At 35.0% G+C, this 24239-nt stretch overlaps 1 protein-coding gene across 1 annotated transcript; it reads left to right on the top strand.

The window, feature by feature from the left end:
* The first annotated feature begins 2741 nt into the window (after nt 1–2741).
* Nucleotides 2742–24239, top strand: LOC124387092. Its single transcript, XM_046851194.1, has 20 exons — nt 2742–2851; nt 3522–3566; nt 4240–4269; nt 4904–4989; nt 5067–5201; nt 5281–5392; nt 7152–7202; nt 8274–8303; nt 8418–8485; nt 8878–8952; nt 15658–15664; nt 16203–16229; nt 16410–16439; nt 17096–17181; nt 17254–17388; nt 17470–17581; nt 18273–18323; nt 23501–23530; nt 23644–23711; nt 24042–24239. The coding sequence occupies exons 1-20, from the start codon at nt 2776–2778 to the stop codon at nt 24120–24122; spliced, it is 1335 nt and encodes a 444-aa protein (XP_046707150.1). The 5' UTR covers nt 2742–2775; the 3' UTR covers nt 24123–24239.

The raw sequence follows: 24239 nt of genomic DNA, 5'->3' as shown, positions 1-24239 counted from the left end.
ATGAAATCCTGTGGAAAAAGAGTGGAAGGAAAGAAAAAAGAAAAATATAATTAAATACAAAAATACAAACTAATTCTTGATTTATGGTGTATTTATTTGTTAAAAAATAAATCTGCTAACCACTGTAAAATGTGTATACATCTTTGTAACAAGAACGGTAAATATGTATTTATATAGTTATATAGTTCCTATTGTTTGTTTGAAAATTCTGCTTACTGTTCTTTACATTTGTTAATCATTGTTAATTTCATATAATGTAATTTTAGTCATTTCTTTTTGTAAAGCTATTTTCACAAAGTGGGAATTTGGAATGGATGTTTCATGTTTTGGCCAATAGATGGTCCATAATGTTGTCTTCTTTCTTCTTCCTGCTAAATTTTATTACTGCCACCTGTATTCAATTGCCTCTGTGTGCATATACAGTAAGTTACCTATATGTACTATTGTTTTTTATGTTAAAAGAAAATTTACTTAAATTGTTGCCATTTTCTGTAATTACCAGCTTTTGCCCATGAAGATCCTAGGACAATTGAGCCTTGCCAGTACACATACGGTCTGTTAGTAATTTATGCCCAATTATAATTTAAATTATTATTTGTTTCAAAAAGGGGAGGGACGTGAAAGATACAAATTTAAAAGTATTATTATGTATTATCTAAGGTAAAGCATAATTATTTAAATACAACTGCAAATCAAATAAAACATTTTTTCATTATTCTTTTATTTCTCTTTTTTGTTTTTTTGCAGTAAACCCCTTAGTATCTGCAAACATTGGATTTGGATGTGTTTTTATCAGGTCTGGGTTAAAAAATAAAACAATCAGTTAAAATATATAATATATTACACATTTAAAATGCATAAACATAAGATGTTCTACTAGAACAAAATAATAAGCAATTCAAATCATGCACATGTTTATAATCGTGTCACTACATAATTTGCTTTTAATGTCGTGCCAGGGGAAAAACAGAAAATTCCTTCGGTGGCACATCGAATGCACAAACAAATGTGTGCAAATGCATGGTGTGTCTAAAAAACAAATAGGGAAAGGATTTGTTAGCCTTTAGACTTTTCAAACAAATGTTATGCAATGATTTCCATTGCACCTTGAGAGATACAGCACTGGTTTTAGATAAAAAACATTACTAATTCAATGTTTTGTAAATCAGATGCTGTTGCATTTTTTGTTTTTAAATGTATTTCGTCTTAAAAAAATAGCCAGTCTCACAGTATTTCGTGATATAGAAACAAAATGTAATCTATTAATTTGTGTTCATAGACACGAATTTCCCTCTTTTTTTTCGTGTCACTGAAGCGGACTTTCTATGTAAGGTATTTCAATAGGAAGTAGTTTTGTTGCCTCTGCCAATGTTTTCTTTCTGCCACTGGATTCCACAGAAGCGGTATTGTTTTTTAAATTACCTTGCCATTTCTGTCAGCATTACTAATGATCCTCTCGCTCCGTTGCTATGGAGATGGAGCCCGACTGAGGCAGTCCTGCTGAGTGACATGAAAAAAAGAGGGAAATTCGTGTCCATGAAAACGAATCTATGGAAGCCTGTTTCCTCCACTGAATAATAAAATTAATAAAGGTTATAGCGATGATTTATCTCACAATTCTGACTTTTTTTTCTCAGAATTGCAAGATATAAACTCACAATTGCGAGAAAAAAGTCAGAATTGCGAGATATAAATTAGTTAGCAGCTAATTCTAGCGATATTGATTCTTTAGTGCTTTATGTCCAGCTTCAAGAATTTCTCCTAAAAGAAAGAAATCCTGACAATTCTGCATATCGAGATAGTAAATGAATGTAGGATGGCAGGAATGAAGACATTTGTTAAAGTCTGCCGAAATAAGAACAGTTAAGTAGATCATGCCTTTAGAAAATTAAATAATAAATGTCAATAACACACACATACACACACACACACACACACACACACACACACACGCGCACATATACACAAAAATATATCAGTATTACCCAAATGGGGTCTAACAAATGCAAACTATTGAATTAAATGTATCAAGTTATTTAATTTTATTTAATCAATTTAAGCAATATAATAAAAAAGTGTATTGCATGAATTAGATTTTTTTCAATTACATTTTGTTTTATAAAATATAAACTATTACATATTATTTAACCAAGCAGGCATTTAAAACAAATAAATTGTTTTAAAAATGTAAACTGTTCAAATTTTGATGATCACAAATGTTAATAATAACAAACTACATTAATAAGAAATAACAAGCAATTTTATGATTTGCATTTCTTCCACCTAACCGTACCAAATTTGAACCGAACCGTGACTTAAAAACCGAGGTACTTACCGAATCGTGAATTTTGTTTACTGTTACACTAGTGTATATTTATATATATATATATATATATATATATATATATATATATATATATATATATATATATATATATATATATATTAGAGAGTAAGATAAAGGGAGAGAGAGGGAGAGAGCAAGAGAGAGAGAGAGAGAGAGAGAGGCAACTTTTAATTGTTTCAGGGAACTTGTTACTGCTTATATTTTACTATTTTGTTATTTTTTCCAAATTAGTAGTAATACACGGTTGCCCATTATATGTAAATTTAAAAGAAATTTGATCACATTCTATGCAAATTGGAAAAGTATGAATATGAAAAGTTGAAAATGTTAATGATGTGCTGGCTAGGATATAGAGAGGCACTTTTTACTGCAAACACCTCACACTAACAATGACAACACAATTCACGGTTGATTTTACATTCTTATAAATGCAAAAACAGAAGAACATGAAAAACATAAGCAGGAAGAAATTGATTGTGCATAAATATTTGTTCCATCAAACAGGTAAGTGTACATCACTTTCTTGATTATGTTTGAACTGTAAATCTTTTCTAAAGAGCATTGAAAATATTTCTACAAGAAAAATGTCTCTTATTTAAGCTGTGGATGTCTTCAACTCTGTCTGTCCCCCACCAGCTCCTGGTTGCTTGCATTTATATTGCCATCTTTACATGATGACAGAATATTTGTTTATTTATCTATGTTTTTTTATTTTATTTGTGCTTTTATAGAGACATATCCACAAGCCAACATCATTAAATATTTTGTCTGATTTATTATTATAATATTTTATGTCTGGCTGGAGTAAATATTTCTACAATACCTTTTACGTTTGTATATGTGATTATGCTTGGAATTTATTGAGTACATTTACAGCATTTGGCAGATTGTTATCCAACGCGACTTACAATTATCTCATTTTTGCAATTGAGAAGTTGAGAGTTAAGGGCCTGGAGTGGCAGTTTGGTGGTGCTGAGACTGTGGTTCCACTTAACTTAATTATATATATATATATATATATATATATATATATATATATATATATATATATATATATATATATATATATATATATATAAATTAATTAAGTTAAGTGGAACCACAGTATATATATATATATATATATATAAAAGTCTATAACTTTTCTTTTCTTTTGCATCTTATGTACTCACAGCTCTAGATATATCGCCATTAATGCTGTTCATTCTGCTAATTTCAGGTCAGTAACTTGAGCTTTCACTTTACTGTAACATGAAAGTCTCTAGTCATTAAAATTTACAACTTTTCATAGTTTCAATCTAGCTAATGTAAAGTATTAAAAAATATATATATATATTTATATATATATATATATATATATATATATATATATATATATATATATATATATATATATATATATATATAGTTTCTTTAATGTACCATTTTGAATGTACCCTGCTTTTAGGTACAAAGCCATTATTCCTTTTATGTTTCTTCTTCTTTTTTCGGCTGCTCCCATTAGTGGTCGCCACAGCGGATCATCCGGATCATAACCCCCCTGTCCTCTACATCTGCCGCTTTAAACCCAACCACCTGCATGTCTTCCCTCATCACATCCATAAACCTCCTCCTTGGTCTTCCTCTTTTCCTCCTTCCTGGTGGCTCCATCCTCTGTAGTCTCCTACCAATATACCCCATGTCCCTCCTCTGCACATGTCCAAACCATCTCAATCTTGCCTCCCTCACCTTGTCTCCAAAACATCCCACATGCGCTGTCCCTCTAATAAACTCCCAACAAAAATCCCAACATTTTCAGCTACCTCCAGCTCCACCTCCTGACTTTTACTCAATGCCACTGTCTCTAAACCATACAACATTGCAGGTCTCAACACATATTTCTGTCTTTTCAGGGTTATCCACAATTTCCTTTGCACAAAGCGGTGAGCTGAAGTTTTATTAATCAAAATAATTCAAAGTACTGTTTATTTTTCACAGTAATTAATTTTTAAAATTACAAAAAATTATCAAAATAAATCTAAGTTGAATAAAAAAGCTCTATCACTGAAAGACTGAGAAACAATATATATATATTCTATAAACAATATATATATGTCTTTTATTTACCAAATGAATTAAATAAAATAAAATTATATCAAATATCTTATACAGTATTAATCATTAGGCATAAATATAATTACATTTTATTTGTATATCACAGTATTTTTATTTGTATCTGGTTTTACCAAGGCATTAGGAATGCAGGTTGGACTGTGTTTGAACTTTCCACTTGTAATCATCAGATTAAATCATATAGAGCGTGGGAGCAGAACACAAATCATATTAGAAAATCTTTACTTTTACTTTTACCAAATCTCTTGCTAAAACTCAGAGGTTATATTATTTTGCTTAAATCCCATGTGTTTATAAATCATCTATTATCAGAAATCTGACCTTACTCGTTTGTTAAGCAGACTTTGTGATTCTGACATAGGTACTTATACATGCAATCTGCTTCTGTAATCCACTGCTCCATATTATAAAATTGTTTATATTTATTTTGTGGTACATCTCAAGATCTAAGATGCCAACAAAACTGGTCACAGTTTGGATCACGCTGCTTCAGGATCTTCACAACCCCAACAAACTGGAATGATGCAGAGGTAATCTCTTCTAATTATTGTAAATTGCTTCAGAAAAAATATAAATAAATTCTAATAATTATTTTGTTTTCTTCCAGAAAAATTGTGTGACCATGGGAGGGCATCTTGCATCTTTGCACAACAAGGAAGAGTACGCATTCATCCAGGGTTTAGTCCTAAGTAAAACAGGTTCCAATGCAGAAACTTGGTTGGGTGCCACCGATGTAATACAGGTTTGTAAAACAAACGCATCATTTAGATTTTAGAATAATTATTTTATATTTAAAATTTTCTATATTTTATATTTTCTAGAATTTAGTTTGGGTGTGGACTGATGGATCAGCATTTGATTACTACAACTGGTCCGCTGGACAACCTGATAATAATATGCAGTCGGAGCACTGTTTGGAGATGAATTTTCCAGGTTTCTGCTTTAATAGTTACTTTATGGTGTGCATCAAAACTAAAACATGAATTGACAACAGTATCAGAAATGATACATTTTCGGTTTATTACTTGTATGGCAAGTTGTTGCAAAAAATTCACAATGCTTCCTTTACTTGCTGAAAATTGCACCTCTTATCCAAAAGATTCTCAATGGGTTAAAACATGCTAATCAAATTCTAAAAATCTTGTTGTTCTTTGGGGTTAGAGATCTGTTGCATCAAATACTGTGTGCATGGAATAGTGTACAGTATCAATAAACCATCATCTATTTCATGAAAATGACATACCACAACAAAACATTTACATTTTACATTTATAACATTTAGCAGGTGCCCTTATCCAGAGCGACGTAAAAAAGAATAGGTACAATGAATAAATATACTGGTATGCTAGATTACAACCTTAAGATAAATCAACCTACAACTCTGTTAAGAGGATTCCTTTTTTTTTTTTTTTTTTTTTTTTATAAAAGACTAAGCAAAACTGGAAAAGTGTTAGTTTAAGTGTTTCCGGAAGAGGTGGGTCGTCACCCGTCACTTGAAGATAGCCAGGTATAGTTACCTCTTACCCTGAGGGAAGGTGGTACCAGTTGAGCAGTGCTTGAGAAGTGATGAGATCTTTGAGGTAAGATGGGGCTGATCCATATTTGGCTTTGTAGGCAAGGATCAGTGTTCTGATGTGTGCAGCTACTGGAACTTGGGCAGGTTGAACACAAGTCATGCAGCTGAGTTTTGGATCATTTGCAGTGGACGAATAGTGTTCAGAGGAAGACCTGCCAGCAAAGAGTTGCAGTAGTCCAGTCTTGAAATGACAAAAGACTGAGCAGGCACCTGAGCAGCCTGTGTGGACAGAAATGGTCTAATCCTTCTGATGTTGTGGAGAAGAAATCAACAAGAACCAGTCACATTAGCAACATGTGAGGAGAAGGACAGTTAGCTGTCTGTAGTTACTCCAAGGTTGCAAGCTGTGGCTGAATAGGAGAGCAGAGTTATAAAGAGTTATTCTGAGATCCTGACCTGGAGATAATTCACCTGGGATGACCAGCATTTCGATTTTGCTGGGGTTGAGTTTTAGTCGATGAACACTCATCCATGAAAATACAGTATGTCTGCCAGGTGGGGACCAAGTACTGAGCCTTGTGGGACACCAGTGGAGAGTGTGCATGGGGTAGATGTGGAGAGACAAATACCAAGTCAATATTTTTTTTACATTGCTGAATAATCAGAAAAAGGAAAGTATAGAAATCTGTGAACTGAACAACTTCTGAAAACTAGGACTAATAACAAGACAGGGGTGGAGACATGGCATTAATGAAATAAGCACATTCACAATAGACACATCACTAAAAAAACACCACTTGTGACTAGATAAACATGTAAGTCAGTAATCGCTCACAACTTCCTGCTGTAAACTGAGTAAGGGGTTAATCTCTGACATTACCATTATATCACCTACAGCATTTTTTCTCAGTCCCTTGCATTGTCATCTACCCTTTCTAAAACATTAGCTATTAATGAAATTCAGATTATTCACCTAAAATTCAGATTATTCACCTACAGTAAATATGTATAATATTATTTATAATATGTGTCATTTTACTATTTCCAAGGCTCAATTATAAAGTATCTGATAATAGAAATTCTTATTCTATAATTGATAAAAAATCCTGTAACTATTTGATATAAATCTGTGTATTTGGACATACTAAATAATTTTGTCATTTCTCTTTTCTTTAGTTTGTTGGAATGATATGCCTTGCACTAACCTATACCCATCAGCTTGTGCTAGTGAGTATTCCCCTCTCCTACCCCTCTATATTTCAAATATCTATAAAGGCATTAGTTTATATTTGCAAAACTATTGACAATTGACTTAATAATAATATAAAATAATGATTATCTAAACTAATATAATCATAAATTACATGGTAATTTTAATTACTTGGTTGAAAATCCTTTTTTGCAAATGACTGCAATGTTTTCATCCCTGGTGGGCTCTGGTGTCTTTTTGCAAATTATGTCTATTGGCATTATCCAATTACATATCAGAATTCGTCCTGTTGTTTTGTCAGCAGCAAACTTTATTCTTGTCTTCCTGTTTCTGAGGTTTTTTAAAAGATGGCTTACAGTTTGAAATAAACCACCTGTATTTACTCTAGTTGAGTCAGTCATGATTGTTACTTCCTGAATGGTGTTTTTCATCTGGTCAACTGTTGTGAATGGGCTTTTGTTGTGTTTTTCACATTTTTTATTTAGCTTTACATTTGATGACAGTGTGATTGTCATTGATAACTCTAGGACTTTCATATTGGGAGATACAACAGCAGATTTCAACATTAATTAAAGAAAAAAAAAGTAAGCATTTAGTAGAAAGCATTTATAGTATGAATGTAGTGCAAAAGTATCATTGTTACCTTTAAGGAAACATGTGCAGTCATCATTGCTTTGGACAAAAAAGTAATTCACAGGCAAGGATTTTACTGCAGACTATAAGCAGCAGACTTGAAAATTAATATTTGTGTCATTCTCAAAGTTTTTGGCTACGGCTACATATGTCTCATCTAATAGAGTGCATCTGAGCATAATTTTGGGCTGCTTTAGGGTCTGAATACTTATCATAATAATACCAATGAAGTACTTTTTTGTTGCTAGATTCAAACCATAGTCATAACCAGAGTAACAAATTTAAAGTTCAAGACTTGCTTAAACTGGAAGAGAGAAGTGGTTATAAGATATAATGTAATAGTACAACTGGTATGTACGCATACTGAGGTCTTTGGGTCAGACAGAATATGTACTCCATTAACAGACCTAAATGGTCTAACACAAAGACAATGTACCTACCTTTTTGTCTTACAGAGGCAGCCATCCCAGCTAAACTCATATCAGGTAATTTTTTAAGAAACTGGTGCAAAATGATTAAGCAGGATTGTAACTTTCTGAAATTTCAGTTTCCTTTATTAATTGTAATTCATTTGAATGAATGTCTTTAATGGTTTTTAGTGATACAACTCAAAATAAAGTCAGTTAACAACTTACTGGAATCTGACATGGAAATAATTGCTCAACAGGTAAGATATAAATTGGAAGAAAATCTAATAAATGTTGAAAAGTACAGATACTCGTGTTTAAAAATACTCTGGTAAAAGTTGAAGTACTGACTACACCTTTTCACCCAATGTGTTGATGTCTTATCAGCAACAGTATTGGATCATTAAACATGGAATTTATTCCAATAACAAATATTATTTGCCACAGTTTCCAACCTGACACATTTTCAATATTTGATATGTTTGAGGCAAAAAATGTAACTAAATAGCTAAACCTTTAAAAGTGTTCAGAAACAATTCAAATTAAGATACAATATCAGTTCTTTAAAATGGAAATAACAGACTTTTTATATTCTTTATCTTATTTGTAATGTATTAATATATTACATTGTCATGCTGTCTTTTCCATACAGGTCAAACAGAAGTTGATAAACAGTGGAATGCCAAGCAATGCTACACTCAAATTGAAAAGTACATATAAGAAACCAGTTTAGCATTTGCTGCTTATGAGCAAAATAATTATTATTAGATGAATTTTATTAATTAAAAAAAATTTATATTATTAGAGCTTGAAGTAAATGCTAAAAACAGACAAATGCACAACATGGCCAAAAACCTGTGAACACCTGACTTACAGTGTAGAACCCTAACATTCGGTTAGAGTACGATTCAGGAGGCAGTCTAAACTTTAGCTGAATGCTGGGCTCTCTTTATTTATTTCATGCTTTTAAGAGTCCATGAAAAACTCAATTAAGCAAAACATATATGACAATTTAGCTTTTATTCTGTAAAATTTAAGGTCATGTTTTATGTATGGTTGTGTGTGTGTGTGCGTGTACAGGGGAATTGCCATGCTAGAATAGATTGGGCATATCGAAGAGCAATTTTATAGTACTACTAAGTCATATTACATAAATGGGTGCTTATTACTTTGTTTGACTCTTTTGGAAAATAACCACATATGGTTATGGTAGTCAGTTTTGCACAAATGTTTGACTATATAACGTAAGTTTGTTCATATTCCAAGATAGAATAGTAACCATCCTTCCCCAATCTCTGCATCATTCCAATGTGGAACTGAGAGACATAATTCTGAATAAAACATATTCTCAAGGGGATTTTGTTTTTCTTTTGCCAAGTTCTCACACAAGTTATGACATTTATCTCTTTTCTAATACAAACAGCATGGTAATAGTTGACAAATTATCCAAGGAAAGCAGATTCATTGCTCTGTCCATATTATTCACTGCCAAGACAACTGCAGAATAAGTAATTAACTATATTTTCCCAGTTTTTCCCATATTTCTCCCAGGAATCTCCACCTCGAATTTGCTTCTGCGCATGGAGTTCCGCAAGTTGTCCCAGCACTACATTAGCCTCGTCAAAATAACCAACAAACCTGTTCACTCACAATATACATTTACTCATAGGTTCATGAGGTTTAAAACAATATGTATGTGAAAAAAATATAAAATTTTCCTTTAAATCACAAATAGCTAATAAATAAATTAACCATTTACAAGTTCAATTACCTCCAAAGCGCCAATGTGCAGATGAACATATAACAGTCAGTAGGCAAGACAGCTAACAAGTAGACAGCACAATAGACAGTAGACAATACACATAGATAACACAATAGACACCACAAAATAAAAATGATTTTTAAAATTGCAAGTCAGTACAGGCATTGAGGCTTATTGCACTAATTGTTCACATTGTAGGGAATAATGCACAAGTGGCAAGAATGTAAAATGTCTGTGATAAATATAAAGTGCTCAAGTAATGAGAAATAAGAAATATCACATGACTACTGTATAATTCACAAGGTAAAACGGTGTGCAGTTCAGCCATTATAGTCGTGAAAGATCAGTAGATGTTTTTTTATGTATTGTCAGAGTGAGTTGAGTGGACTGAGGTATGTCGGAGCTCTTGCAGAGTCAGGTAGCATACTACAGTAGTGTTTTCCAGAGGGCAGAGGTTTTAACATGCTGTGAGCAGGATCTTTGAGTGTTCTGCTTTCTTGACAAGTCCTCTGTGATGTGCATTTCCAGGAACTTGGTGTTTCTTACTGACTCTACAATGGTTCCTTGGATCATTAAAGCTGGGTGAAATATGTGCTTCCTCCTGCCGTCAACTATGATCTATTTTATTTAGTTGACATTCAGTGCCAGGTTGTTGTTTCACACCAGACAATAAATTCGTCCATATCCTCTAGACGAATGCATCATTATTATTTACAAGGCCCACTACCGTTGTGTCATCTGCAAAGTTGATGGTGTAGTTATTGTTGAACTTGGCACCAGAGGTGGCAAAAGTACACACATTCTTCACTAAGGTAGAAGTACAGATAATCGTGTTTTAAAATACTCTGGTAAAAGTTGAAGCACTGACTACCCTTTTTTACTCAAGTTAAAGTAAAGAAGTTTGAGCTCTGACATGTACCTAAGTAAAAAGTAGCCATTACTACTATCTGTTTTAGTGTCACGCCGGTAACTGGACCTCACGTTATATTATTATTAGGGCTGGCAATCGATTAAAAATATATAATCGCAACTTGATCGCGCATTTTTATCTGTTCTAAATGTACAACAAATTAATACTTTGTTTTTAATACTCCAATCAACACGGACATGGAGAAATATGGATGCTTTATGCAAATGTATGTTTTTATTAGTGAAACCACAAACTCAACATAGATCATGAAAACAAAATATTCTTGTAAAAGTTTTACAGTAATTATCGTGTTGTAAATTATGTAAATCAAAAGGACACCAAATGGATGAGGTGATACTGGAGAAACTGTACCTCTTCGAACTTTCAGATTTCAGAGATTATTTGTATTTGATGTGAATTGGTTTATTTAAAAGTAGACTTTTCAGGCTTTCTAACATATGATTATTATGTTTGTGAATTATTCTCTGCGATTCAGGTTGTTTTATTTCTGCGTCTGTGAAGAGAGATGACGGACAGCAGAGAGCGCCCCCTGCTTGTTTTCTTTATTTTACAAAGGCACAGCGTTTTGTTGTTATGGGTGAATACAAATAAAGGTAGACCCTTTACAGATTCGAATGATGTGGTGCTCGCATCTGTACGATAAAAAAAGTCAGAGTAATTTAAGTTTGTTTCAGCGTTATGGTGAAAAAATGCCACAAAATGCATTGCCGCGTTTGTTGACCCCCAGAGGGTTTATTGTGTGCATGTAGATTTGTGCTTATTCAGCCACACAGATGTTTGTAAAGTCCGGTACTGATGTAGGGTGAGGAAACCTGGGGTGCAGTCAGCATTCCAATTCATGCCAAAGGTAGGGTTCGAAAGGGTTGAGGTCAGAGCTCTATTGCAGGCCACTTAAGATCCTCCACTCCATGTTAACTATGTCTTATGTGGCATTGTCATGAAACAGGTTTGAGTATAGAAGATCGAATGAAAATTAAATTCTACTGCATCTAAAATCATCCTATTCAATTGAGTGCCTCCATTTTTATTGGTAACATTTTTGGGAATAACTACATTAGGCTGAAGTAGTCAGGTGTTCCAATACTTTTGTCTATATAGTGTATCTTGGTCATTTGTTTCACTTTTGTCCTGGATATTTTCTTTTAATCAATGTGCTTATACTTACAAGTATACTTTTTTGATTTGGCATGGCTTCTGCATGTATTCTTCACTCACGTGTACCAGTCCAGGAATTGTGTGTACTGAAGGTGAAGATATATACTATTGTAAACACTTCTGGTGCAGCCAAAATATAATTAAATATCAAAAGTTTAATTTTTAACACTTTGCTTGTAAACAAAATTAGAACTTGGTTTGTGCTGATTCAGAATCTTTACAGAACCAACAAACTGGACAAAGTCTTTACCTGTTCTGAGTGGTTTAATTTAACTATGCAATCCATTTGATAACTTAAAATCCTAATAAAACATTTGCCATTAATCTGCATTTGCAGTCTGCACTCTCATTACATGACAGCTCAACTTAGCAGCATTTATTTTCTGGCCTGCATTACTAAACTAAAGCCATAAAACCGCTTGATGTAAATAATGTGATTAGGGGTTGTGGTTAGCATCATACAAAAAGTTCAATCCAAAAAACTTGAGGTAGATAAAATTGTATGTGTGCTAGCTTAAGTTATAAAAGGACCTATGACACATACTTAAAAGACATATAAACATAAGATGTACTACTGTAACAAATGTAGTTAGTTACAAATGTTATTTCAAATCATGCATGTGTTTATAAATAAATTATTTTTAAAACGTTTGGGACAGTATATTTTAGGCTAACTAGGATAGTCTTAAAAGCCTTTTCTTATGATATAAATCTTATACTGTAAATCAGAGATGTCAGTGAATTTCAGTCATGTCGTTTTTTAACCTGCTACAATTTAAACTATATTTTATTTATTTTTAACTATACAAGTTTTGCTTAACGATGCTGTTCTAATGTCACGCCAGGACACATGCAGAAGATGTATTGTGTGGTCTGTCAAATGCACAAACAAATGTGTGCAAATGCGTGACGCATCTAATAAACAAATAAAGAAAAGTTTTTTAGACTTTGTGTTTTGCATGTAAGACCTCAATGACTCATTCATTTCTAATTCTCATTCTGTCAATTGTCCACATTCCCTACTTATATGTATATTATCTGCTCAGAAGGTCTTAGCATCGCTGACCCATAACGTTCTATATATGGCAATCATGCCTCAGACTTTTTGCTTGACTTGCTGTTTTACACCAATCGCTGCTGTCAGGGTATCATTCTGGATTCATGTTTTTGTTGAGGAATACATTCTTTGTTTTATTCTCTATATTGTTTCCTGAATAAACTTTAAAGATTGAGAAACTTTGCCATCAGATTCCTGTCCTTGTGTGTCACTTCATAGCTCTCCCCAAAGTTTTTAGCAGCATTGTGAATTAAAAAGATATCAGATAAAAAATGGAAATTACTTCCATGCCACAAAGACTTGTTTAAGGTTATTACTAATGAAATATTTTAATGTTTTGTGAAATAAATCAGATGCTCATTAGATTTTAAAAACGTTTATTATATTAATACAACATTGCTCAATGCCAGAACAAACACACACACACACACACACACACACACACACACACTTCCTGCTTTAACAGAATCTGGATCATAAATAAGATTTAGCCTAAAAGCACAGGCGTTACAATCTACTGTAAAACATTTGGTGTAAATCATATTTAGCAACATTGGTGCATACATTCACACTGAAACTATGTCAGTTTAATTTACCTGCAACAAAGTAAGCAAAAACAATCCTTCATTTATCCTCCACACAAAGAAGCCAATGCTAACTGCTAAAAGCATATAAAAAGCTAACACTAAAATGTAAATGCACACATTACTGGATAATCTTATTTTGTCCACTTATAAATCAGATTTGGGTACAGGGCAGTACAGGCATAAACACTTGGTCCTATAATTATAGAGAAATTAAAGTGTATTATCTAGACATAAAAACGTGCTGAGTTTGAAATTTGTGCCAAAGAAATCAACCCCAGAATGTAGTTACAATATGATAAAGTTTTAGTGATGAGTGTTACGCTTTGGTTAAGAGTCGAAAACCATTCCCTGAAAATGAGAGACTGAACACAGAAAAAAAGGTATATATGCTACTCTCTAATATATACATGTTACTGTAAATTGGAAATAATTACCTGCAATTCTACAGTAAAATTTATAAGCTCATATTTTCTTGTGGTTTCTGATATTTTTATATACACACACACACACACACACACACACACACACACACACACACACACACACACACACACACACACACACACACAGGTGCATATATTAGAATTAGAATTACTAATTACTAGAATTACTCAAATAAATCAACTTTTTAATGATATTCTAATTATTAAAAAGTTTATTTATTTTTGTAATTTAATGCAAAAAGTTAAACTGGTGTATTATACAGATTCATTACACACAGACTGATATATTTCAAGTGTTTATTTCTTTTAGTTTTGATGATTATGGCTTACAGCTAATGAAAACCCAAAATTCAGTATTTCAGAAAATTGTAATATTGTGAAAAAGTTCAATATTGGAGACTCGTGGTGTCACATTCTAATCAGTTTATTAAATCCAAACACCTGCAAAGGTTTCCTGAGCCTTTAAATGGTGTCTCAGTCTGGTTCAGGCTACACAATCATGGGGGAAGACTGCTGACTTGACAGTTGCCAAAAGATGATCATTGACACCCTACACATTGAGGGTAAGACACAAAAGGTCATTGCTAAAGAAGCTGGATGTTCACAGAGTGCTGTATCCAAGCACATTAATGGAAAGATGATCGGAAGGAAAATATTGTGGTAGAAAAAGGTCCAATGGAGCCCATTCAAGAATTTGTGGGATATTCACAAAGAGTGGATTGCAGCTGTGAGTCAGTGCTTCAAGAGCCACCACACACAGACGTATCCATGGGCAACAACTGACAGATTTCTTGTGTCAAGTCACTCCTTAACCAGAGACTTTTCAAATGAAAGGAAAGAAAATTTTGCATTTCATTTGGAAATGAAGGTCCCAGAGTCTGGAAGAAGAGAGGAGAGGCACAGAATCCAAGTTTGCAGTCAGTGGTGGTTTGAGAAATCATGTCATCTGCTGGTGTTGGTCCACTGTTTTATCAAGTCCAAGGTCAGCACAGCCATCTACCAGAAAGTTTTAAAGCACTTCATCCTTCCCTCTGCTGACCAGCTTTATGGAGATGTTTATTTAATTTTCTAGCACATGCCCCCACTGCTAAAACCAAAAGTTGGTTAAATCACCATGATGTTGATGTGCTTGACTGGCCAGCAAAATCACCAGACCTAAACCCTATAGAGAATCTGTATTGTCAAAAGGAAAATGAGAAACAAGAGACCACAAAAATGCAAATGAGCTGAAGGCCACTGTCAAAGAAACCCGGGCTTTCATGTAAAATTACATGTCAATTTAAAAGAAATGTAATCACATCCTATGCAAATTGAATATGGAAAGTAATGTGAATAAAGTGCTGGGTGAGATTCAGGATCACTACACACTAGGAGCACACTCTTTATGACAACACTATACATGCATGGTTAAACTTTCTTCAAAATGCAGAAAAAGAAGGACAGGAAAAACATAAGCAAGCAATAAATAAGCAATAATTGTGTTCATTTACATATCAGTGGACAGGTAAGTGTACATCTCTTTATTTAATCTGAAATGTGATTTGAAATGTGAGAAAAAGCATTGTATATGCTACTGTATTTTGTATATAATTAAACTGTGTTTAAATTACAAATCACTAACTAATTTGGATGAAGAACATGTCTGGCTTATTTATCTTAAGTGCACTAAATGTCATACTATTGCTAGGTAAGTGGTAATTAAACAGTTAAGACTCTACAACAGTCAGAGTTTAAGCCCCAGCACTGCCAAGCTGCCTGAGCCAGCCCCTAACCGCCTCTGCTCCAGGGGAACTGTATCATGTTTGACCCTGCTCTGACCGCAGCTTCCTGCTAAGTTGGGTTTCACGAGGAAAAAATTTCACTGAGCTAGAATGTATATGTGAAAAATAAAAGCATCATCATGCTTCTTCAACCTTCTTTTGGAAAACACTTGGATTTTCTCTTGGACTTGCCCAGGCTACAACTGAGATAGCTCTAACTCTGTCTGTGTTATCATTTAAGTCCTGGTTGCTTCTATCTCTAATGCATTCTTTACTTTTCAGTAATGCTGTTCATTTTGCTAATTTCAGGTCAGTAACTTGGACTTTCTTGCTTATTTTATAAGAAACATCTCTAGTCTGACCAGTATCATGTTATGTTATTTATGATGGTGTCTTTGTATTACATGTATGAGTGTATGAAAAAGATGCATACAGAAATAGTGTTACATAGTTAAAATCTTGCAAACCTAATGTTTACATTTTTTTAAGGTTTCTCTACACTTTCCGTCGCACAAAGTGGTGAGCCAAATTTTTATTATTGAAAAAAAAATTAATAAATGTTCATTTTTCGCTGAACACCTCACACAGTCCTGTAAAAAATAGAAATCAGTTTTGTAAATAACAAAATAATACAAAATAACTGGATGTCAAAGCATAGAACAACAATACTAACAAGTTCAATAAGGGTAGCTCAAGTTAGTTAAAGATGAACTTTAATTGCAAAGAAAGTGTTTCAAACCATTTACTCCCATAAGATTGAGTATGCCATTAGGGATACAGTTTGCACTGTGTATTGATTCGTTCATTGTACACAACAGATTAATTCACATGGAGGATAAACTCATAAAAAATCTTTGTTTGCAGGTTGCTTACAATAGCTTTGTAACAGATGTATTTTTAAGGTTACATTCTATTGCTTGAATTTATGTGTTCATGAATATATGTGTGCCTCCTCATGGGTGTCTGAGCAAACATTAATAAACAACTGTGAACAGATTTCTAAGTGTTCCCATCACCTGACCTTACTCATCTGTTAAGCATACTTTGTATTTAAAAAAAAACATTTCCAGAACTAGCTAACCATTCTTACATAGATACGTATACATACAATCTGCTTCTATAATCCACTGCTCCAAATTATCAAAGGTTTTGATTTATGTGGTACATCTTTTAAGATCTAAGATGCCAACATAACTGGACACAGTTCGAATCACGATGCTTCAGGATCTTTACAACAAGCAGCAACTGGATGGGTGCAGAGGTATTCTCTTTTTATGAATGTGAATTGCTTCAGAAAAAAAAAAATTATACTAATTATTGTGACTTCTTTCAGCAAAATTGTGTGAAAATGAACGGTCATCTTGCATCTTTGCACAGCAAAGAAGAGTACACTTTCGTCCAGGATTTAGTTGTAAGTGCAACAGGTTCCAATGCAGAAACTTGGTTGGGTGCCACCGATGTATTACAGGTTTGTGAACCAAACACATTTAATATTTTAGAATACACTGAATTACATTATATTAAACTTTTTATACTTAATATTTACTAGGAAAAAGTTTGGGTGTGGACTGATGGATCAGCATTTGATTACCGCAACTGGTCTGCTGGACAACCTGATGATTTTTTGCAGTTAGAGCACTGCTTGGAGATGAATTTTCCAGGTTTCTGCTTTAATATTTATAGTACGTGCAGAAAAACTAAAACATGGATGACAACAGTATCGCAACTTGGAACTTCTTCCGTTTATTACCTGTCTGTCAGTATGAAGCACACTATTTGTCTCAGAATGAACTCACCTGTACATGGATTTAATACATAATCAGAATACTTTATCAATCCCATTGTCACCATATGTTGAGCAAAAATGCAATAAAATAAACGAGTTGAAAGGTCCAAATCAAAATTGTAATATTCTAGGTAATATTTAGTGTTAGTGATATGTTGCAGAGATTAAATTTTAAGCACACACAACAGTGAACAATGTCAATATAACACTGTCTATTACATGAAACTTTAATGCCACACCTTAACAAATGGTGATTTGCTTAAAACTGATTAAATATCTTCCGGAAACTAGCACATGCTCTTATCTTCACACAGAAATTCTGTCGGATCTGTTTTCACCTCCACTTTAGGCCACTTCTCTGGAATCAGAGAATCCAAAGCCACTCAATAATACTGTTTCCAAGACTGTTAAATAGTTTCTGATGTTAGAAACTTTTGTTCACAAACCAAAGTCATGACATATTTGCCTGAATTAAAGACATTTTAATAAGTGAATATAGTAAAGCTACTGATGTTTTTTTTACACTTCAATACCATATAAAGTTTTTTATATTTCTCTTTTTTTAGTTCGTTGGAATGATGCACCCTGCTCTAACAAATTCCCATCAGCTTGTGCTAGTGAGTATTTCCCTATTTTATCTTTACTGTGTCTAATCTACGATGGCCGAGAAGTGCAAAACACATTAACAAATCAGAAAACAAATTACAAATTAGAAAACATTAACAAATCCAAAAACAAAATAACAAATGCAAAAGCAAAATAACAAATCCAAAATCACATTAACAAATACGAAAACACAACAACAATTCAGACAAAACGGAAAAGGTAGGTATAACTTTAGTACAACTTTGGTGAACCATGGCTTGTTGTTACTAAATTTGCAGAAGGTTTTGGTTGGCACACACGTCTACACAAAAACTGATGTAAGATGTCACAGTGTCAGTCAGTTCAACCAGGCTGTCAGTTCCAACTTCAAAAACACTCCAATTAGTGCAGTCAAAGCAGTCTTTAGTTCCTGCTCATCTCAAGATGAACCAAGCAGTGATCGGAGTTCCCTAAAGCTGCCCGGGGTACAGAGCAATATGCGCCCTTAAGAATGGTGTAGCAATGATCCAGTGTGCTTTTCTCTCTTGTGGGACAATTTATATGCTATATAAGTCTTTAAGGATAATAAAAAGAGAATCCGGATGTTTTTTCTCCAAGCCGAAAATCTGGTTTGCCAGGTTTTGCAGTGCATCACTCACGTTAGCCTGCGGTCGGAAGAACGAATGAGGAAAGTTTGGGCTGCAGTATTTATCCAGCACTGTGACATCTGTACACCACTGTTTGTGAATGTAAAAGCAGATTCCGCCGCCCTTCATTTTGCCGTATAGCCGTTACGCAATCCGCTCAGTGTAAGTGGACGCCCAAGAGAAGTAATCCACTGTCCAGGATTGAGTGACTAAGCCAAATTTCGGTAAAACAAGGCCCAGCAGATCATGCAAAGTCTTTGTTTGTTCCGTTAAGAAGAGTCAGTTTGTCCATTTTGTTCGGCAGTGAGCGGAGGTTCGCCTGGTGAATCGATGGGAGTGCAGTTCTAAATCCCCTCTGTCGTAGCTTCACTAGCGCGCCGGCTCCGTGTACCATAGAGAGCAGCTGCTCCTCCAACTAAGAACTCCAAAAAACTTTCCGGGTTTGTAAAAACTGGAGTGAATTGCTCGATGTTAATCAGTTCTTTAAGTTATCTTTAAGTAAGTTATCAGGGTAGGATAACCAAACACAAAAACAATAAACAAAAAGAAAGAAAGTACTAGAGAGAGTCGTGCCGAGGCTGCCATCTGCGGCGCCATCTTGACAAAGAATCAATAATAAGCACTATCTTACCTTTACAAATCTACTGACATTTTTATCCTGACAATATATATGTGGTTGCAAACCTTTTGCAGTCAATGTCTGTCTGGGACAAAGTCTAAAACAGATACACTACCAATGGTTTTCTTTTCTGTGATTAGCTGGTGTCTGTCTGTAATGTCAGCTGTGAATCTGATAGACACCATAAACACTTAACTTACACTTAATTAATCAAGCTGCTTTTGTCAGAAGTTACATAATCAATACTCTAAATAGAAGAAACATTTTTCAAACAACACCCATATACACCCATGCCATAAAACAGTAGTAGCAGCTTTGAATAAGGAACAGTTGCTTCTTTTCCATAGTTCGTTTTCTGGTATACAGTGTCTCATTTGTGATTTCAGAATAGTACAGGTTTTATTAGATTGTTAAATATTTTATCATAAACTTTAATTTGGACTTCCTGGACACCTGTATTTATTGTAGTTAAATTAGTCCAGATTGTTGACTTTAACATTGATACACCTATTTCCTAAAAGTTGTTCTTCATCTAGTCAACTGTTGTGAAGAGGCTTTCTTTACAAGGTGGCTGCCACGCTATCTCTGCCGCTCCCAGCTTTGATCACAAACACCTGGTCCTCGTTATGGACCAACCTTTATAAACGCCAGTTCCAGAGTCATCTTGGAGGTTTACCTGTCCGCTATCTTGGCTTATTGTACCCCGCCCGCGGGGCAGTCACTAGGGAAACACACTCTCTTGACACGTTTACTGTGCGGCACCCGGAGGTTAAGGCCCGGGATACGATCAAGAGTGCCTGTGTGAGATTTGGCCGTCGTGTTAGCAGCTCTATCAGAGCCCCCCATTCTAGCCTTTGGCTGAGGTGGCCCTTAGGTACCTGTCCGTTAAGACCGCCTTCCTTTTGGTGATATCCTCTCTTAAAAGGATCGGGGACCTTAAGGCCCTGTCTGTTGCCCCATCTCTGCTGGAGTTTACCCCTGGCATGGCCAGTGCGTTCCTCTACCCTGGAGTTGGGTATGTACCTAAGATCCCTACAGCTCCCTCACGACCTGTCGTGTTGCAGGCATACTGCCCTCCTCCCTTCCTAGCTCTAGACCAAGAGAAGCAGAATCGACTGTGTCCAGTGCGGGCACTGGATACGTACATCCACAGGATGAGTCCTTGGAGGAAGTCGGAGCCAATAAGCAGACTCTCAGCAGATGGATAGTGGATGTGATTTCCTCTGTTTATGAGTCCTCTGGTCTTCCCACTTCTTTCGGAGTCAAGGCTCATTTGACCCAGAGTATGGCGGCCTCTACGGGGTGGTCCACAGGTTGGTCCACCCCTTTGACCTTACTCAGATTTTACGACCTCAACATTAGAGCCACTCCCGGCTTCTGTGTCCTGCATGCTGGTGGTGCCCAGACACACTAGACAGGGACTGGTCAGTATGGTGTGATGATATGCTCGTTCCCAGAGCATTTTGATGCAGCTCGAGTTCCTGAAAGGGAACGTCTCTAGGTTACGTATGTAACCCTAGTTCCCTGTCTCAAGCCATACTCCCTGCATCCCTGAAAGTGCTTACCTTCTCTTTCCTCAGAAGCTAATGTCGCAGCCATCGCTCAGCCGTATTGTAGCTTCCTGGTTTACACCGTGTCGCCCACCGATGACTTCACTTCTTGCCTATTGGCCCGGATTTTACACGTGATTAAGAGCGTGGTCAACGCGGGGCGTTCCCAAAGCTTTTTGACGCAGCGTCTTGTTCCCTCAGGGAACTAGGGTTACATACGTAACCTAGAGAGGGTGTGTTTGGGGTCATTGCCCTGTTTGAAAACAAATTATAGTCTCAATAAGTGCAAGCCAAATGGGATGGCATGTCACTGCAAAATGCTGTGGTAGCCATTGTAAGGTACCACCCAATGGCCCAAAGATGGAATTCACTAGTGTGAGTAAAGGTATACTGCGTGTTAGTCTTTCTTGTGCTGCTGTAAATGATTACTAAAATGTACTACAGTTAGTTTCATGAATCCAATTTTGACTAACCTGACTACAACTTATAATAAAATTTTAACCTTAAATTTATATAATTAAAGCTGATCACCTTATTGGTTGTGTTTTGTATTTAATTTGACTTTAACAGATTATTGTAAGCATTCCATCTTTTCAATTAATCATTAATTATAAACCCAGAGTCACTTAGAGTCTTGTGCTTGGACTACACAAACTCGCTAGTCTGAATCTTAGTCAGAAAATATAATTGTAAACTAATATTTTTAAATATGCCGCTCCCAGCTTGATTATGCATAAAGAATACCTGATTTAGCCACTTTGTAATAACTTGTTAAGTCATTTATAGTCAGAAATCAGCAGGTCTTTGACATTGTGCTCTTTATGTACATAACTGGTCATCGATTTGCAGTAATACCAGACTACATAATCTACTAGATATTAATTATTTCAGGAAATTTAATTGTTAATCAAGAATTATAAACTTATTTGCCAGGCATTAATTAATAAACAAATTTCAAATTTAAAACAAATAACAGAAGTAAGAAAAGGTTACACAACATGATCAGCATACAAACAAAGTTTAGCAATGCAGTTCACAAAAGAATTGTTAAAAATTCATCGTACCTGGCAATAGACCAGGTACTGTGTGGGAAGTTCTGACTACAGATGCTTCCCAGAAGGTTTCACCAAATTTCCTTAAATACCGAAACCACCATAAGTACTCGTAAATTCAAATAAATAAAAGCTTTGCAAACCACTTTAATTAGACATGAGGTGAACTAAAAACCAATTAGCACCGAGGGTAAAAACAAACACCTGATAAAGATCTTATCCAGAAAAACTCACAACAGTAAGACAGAATTTCCCCTAAACCTGAGATATTTCATATTTCCAATAGCACTGGCTCCCCCTGCAAGGCTCAGACACTGAGCAACACCCTCAGCGGGGATCCAAAGCTTGGAAAAAGGTTTGCTGATGCTAAACGATTGGTCAAAAAGTTGTTTGAATAAAACAGCAAAGGCTGAGTAGTTGAAGCAGCAGGTGCTCTTAGACTCCCAGATGAGTGAGGAAACCATAACAGGCAATGGGATCTTCTGAGAAGTAGGAATAGGAATTGGAGCCTGAGGTGGTGCAGGTGCAAGGGCAGGCAGAAGCCAGTTACTGAATGCTGGATGTTCCCAGCTTGGCTCAGGGAATAGCAGACTTGAGGTCCATTGAATTGACAAGTAGTGCCTTGTATTGCTCCTTTCTTTCCTGGTGCATAAGTTCCCTGGACTTCCCTGGAGTTCACAGCTGGCTGGTCTGTTCTGTCAGGGCTCAAAAACTGTGGTCAAGAGGCAGGACCTCGAGCACTCTGTCACAGAGAGGTGTGTGAAACCAGATGCTGAGACACCAAGAAACAAAACAAAAGCAGGACAACATAAACTTAATCTTAAACAATGTCTCTCTAGAAAGTTGTAAAAAAACGTAGGAAAATGCAAAGCAAAAACAAAAACTTAATCGGGGGAAAAGACAGGAGAGGTTTAAAAAACAAACTCCACACAACATAAAAACGAACACGCAATGGGCAAGCGCAAAAGCAGAACTTAAATACACCCAGACTAACAAGACTCAGGTGGTAAGAACGGGAGCTAATGAGGGACTCATAAGCAAATTGGTGACTTCTCGCAAAGAAAAACAGGAAACACAAGGTGAGAGAGAGAGAGAGAGAGAGAGAGAGAGAGAGAGAGACAACCATAGCCAGAAAGCCCCTAGATCCTGACACCGAGAGAGCATGCTGGTATGCATGCATGTATGCTAATGGCCAAGAAGCAGCTTGAGTCTCGTAGCTAGTATCGGTTGGGAGGTCTGGGTTTATGTTGTCAGGTGATAAACAGGCACAGTATGTACAACAGACCTAATGAACAATTAAAATACAAAAAATTAATTTATGTACCTTTTTCTGTCTTGCAGAAGCAGCCATGCCTGCTAAAATCATATCAGGTACTGTTTTAAGAAACTGGTGCAATGATAAGATAATCATCAAATCTTTTCTAAATATTTAATTTTCTTTTATTAGTTAGAATTTATTAAGTGCATAGTTTAATGTTTTTCAGTTATTAAAATCAACATAAATTCTACAAAAGACTCAATGGAATCTGACATGGAAGAACTTGTTAAAAAGGTAAGATATAATTATTCAATTAAAATTGGAGTCCTATACTTTTTTGAAACACATTAATACAAGTGATGTTTGCATATCTTGCAACCAACACAACATACATTATATAACCTCTTCAATGACAAACATTATTTGTCCTGAACTGAGACATATTTATATTTATATTTGAGGCAAAAAGTGAACAAAACTAGCAACACTTATTATGCTTTAAGATCAAATTGCCTTGCAGGCTTGAAATGGAAATATGTTATGTTATTTACAGAAAAAGAGTAAATATATTACACAGAGTAAATATATTACCCTGTTTTGACACAATGTCTGTTGTCCACACAGTTAAAACAGAAGCTGATGGACAGTGGAATGCCAAGCAATGCTACACTTCAATTAAAAAGGATATATAAGAAAACCACATAGCCAATTTTTAAAATTGTAAACACTACAAAACATTAGTATTTTTTAATGTTTAGATAGATAGATAGATAGATAGATAGATAGATAGATAGATAGATAGATAGATAGATAGATAGACAG

This window comes from Silurus meridionalis, chromosome 6 (genome assembly GCF_014805685.1).
Source record: "Silurus meridionalis isolate SWU-2019-XX chromosome 6, ASM1480568v1, whole genome shotgun sequence".
Classification (NCBI taxonomy): Eukaryota; Metazoa; Chordata; class Actinopteri; order Siluriformes; family Siluridae; genus Silurus; species Silurus meridionalis.
The sequence above is the reverse complement of the archived record's forward strand: the minus strand, read 5'-3'. Positions and strand labels throughout refer to the sequence as shown.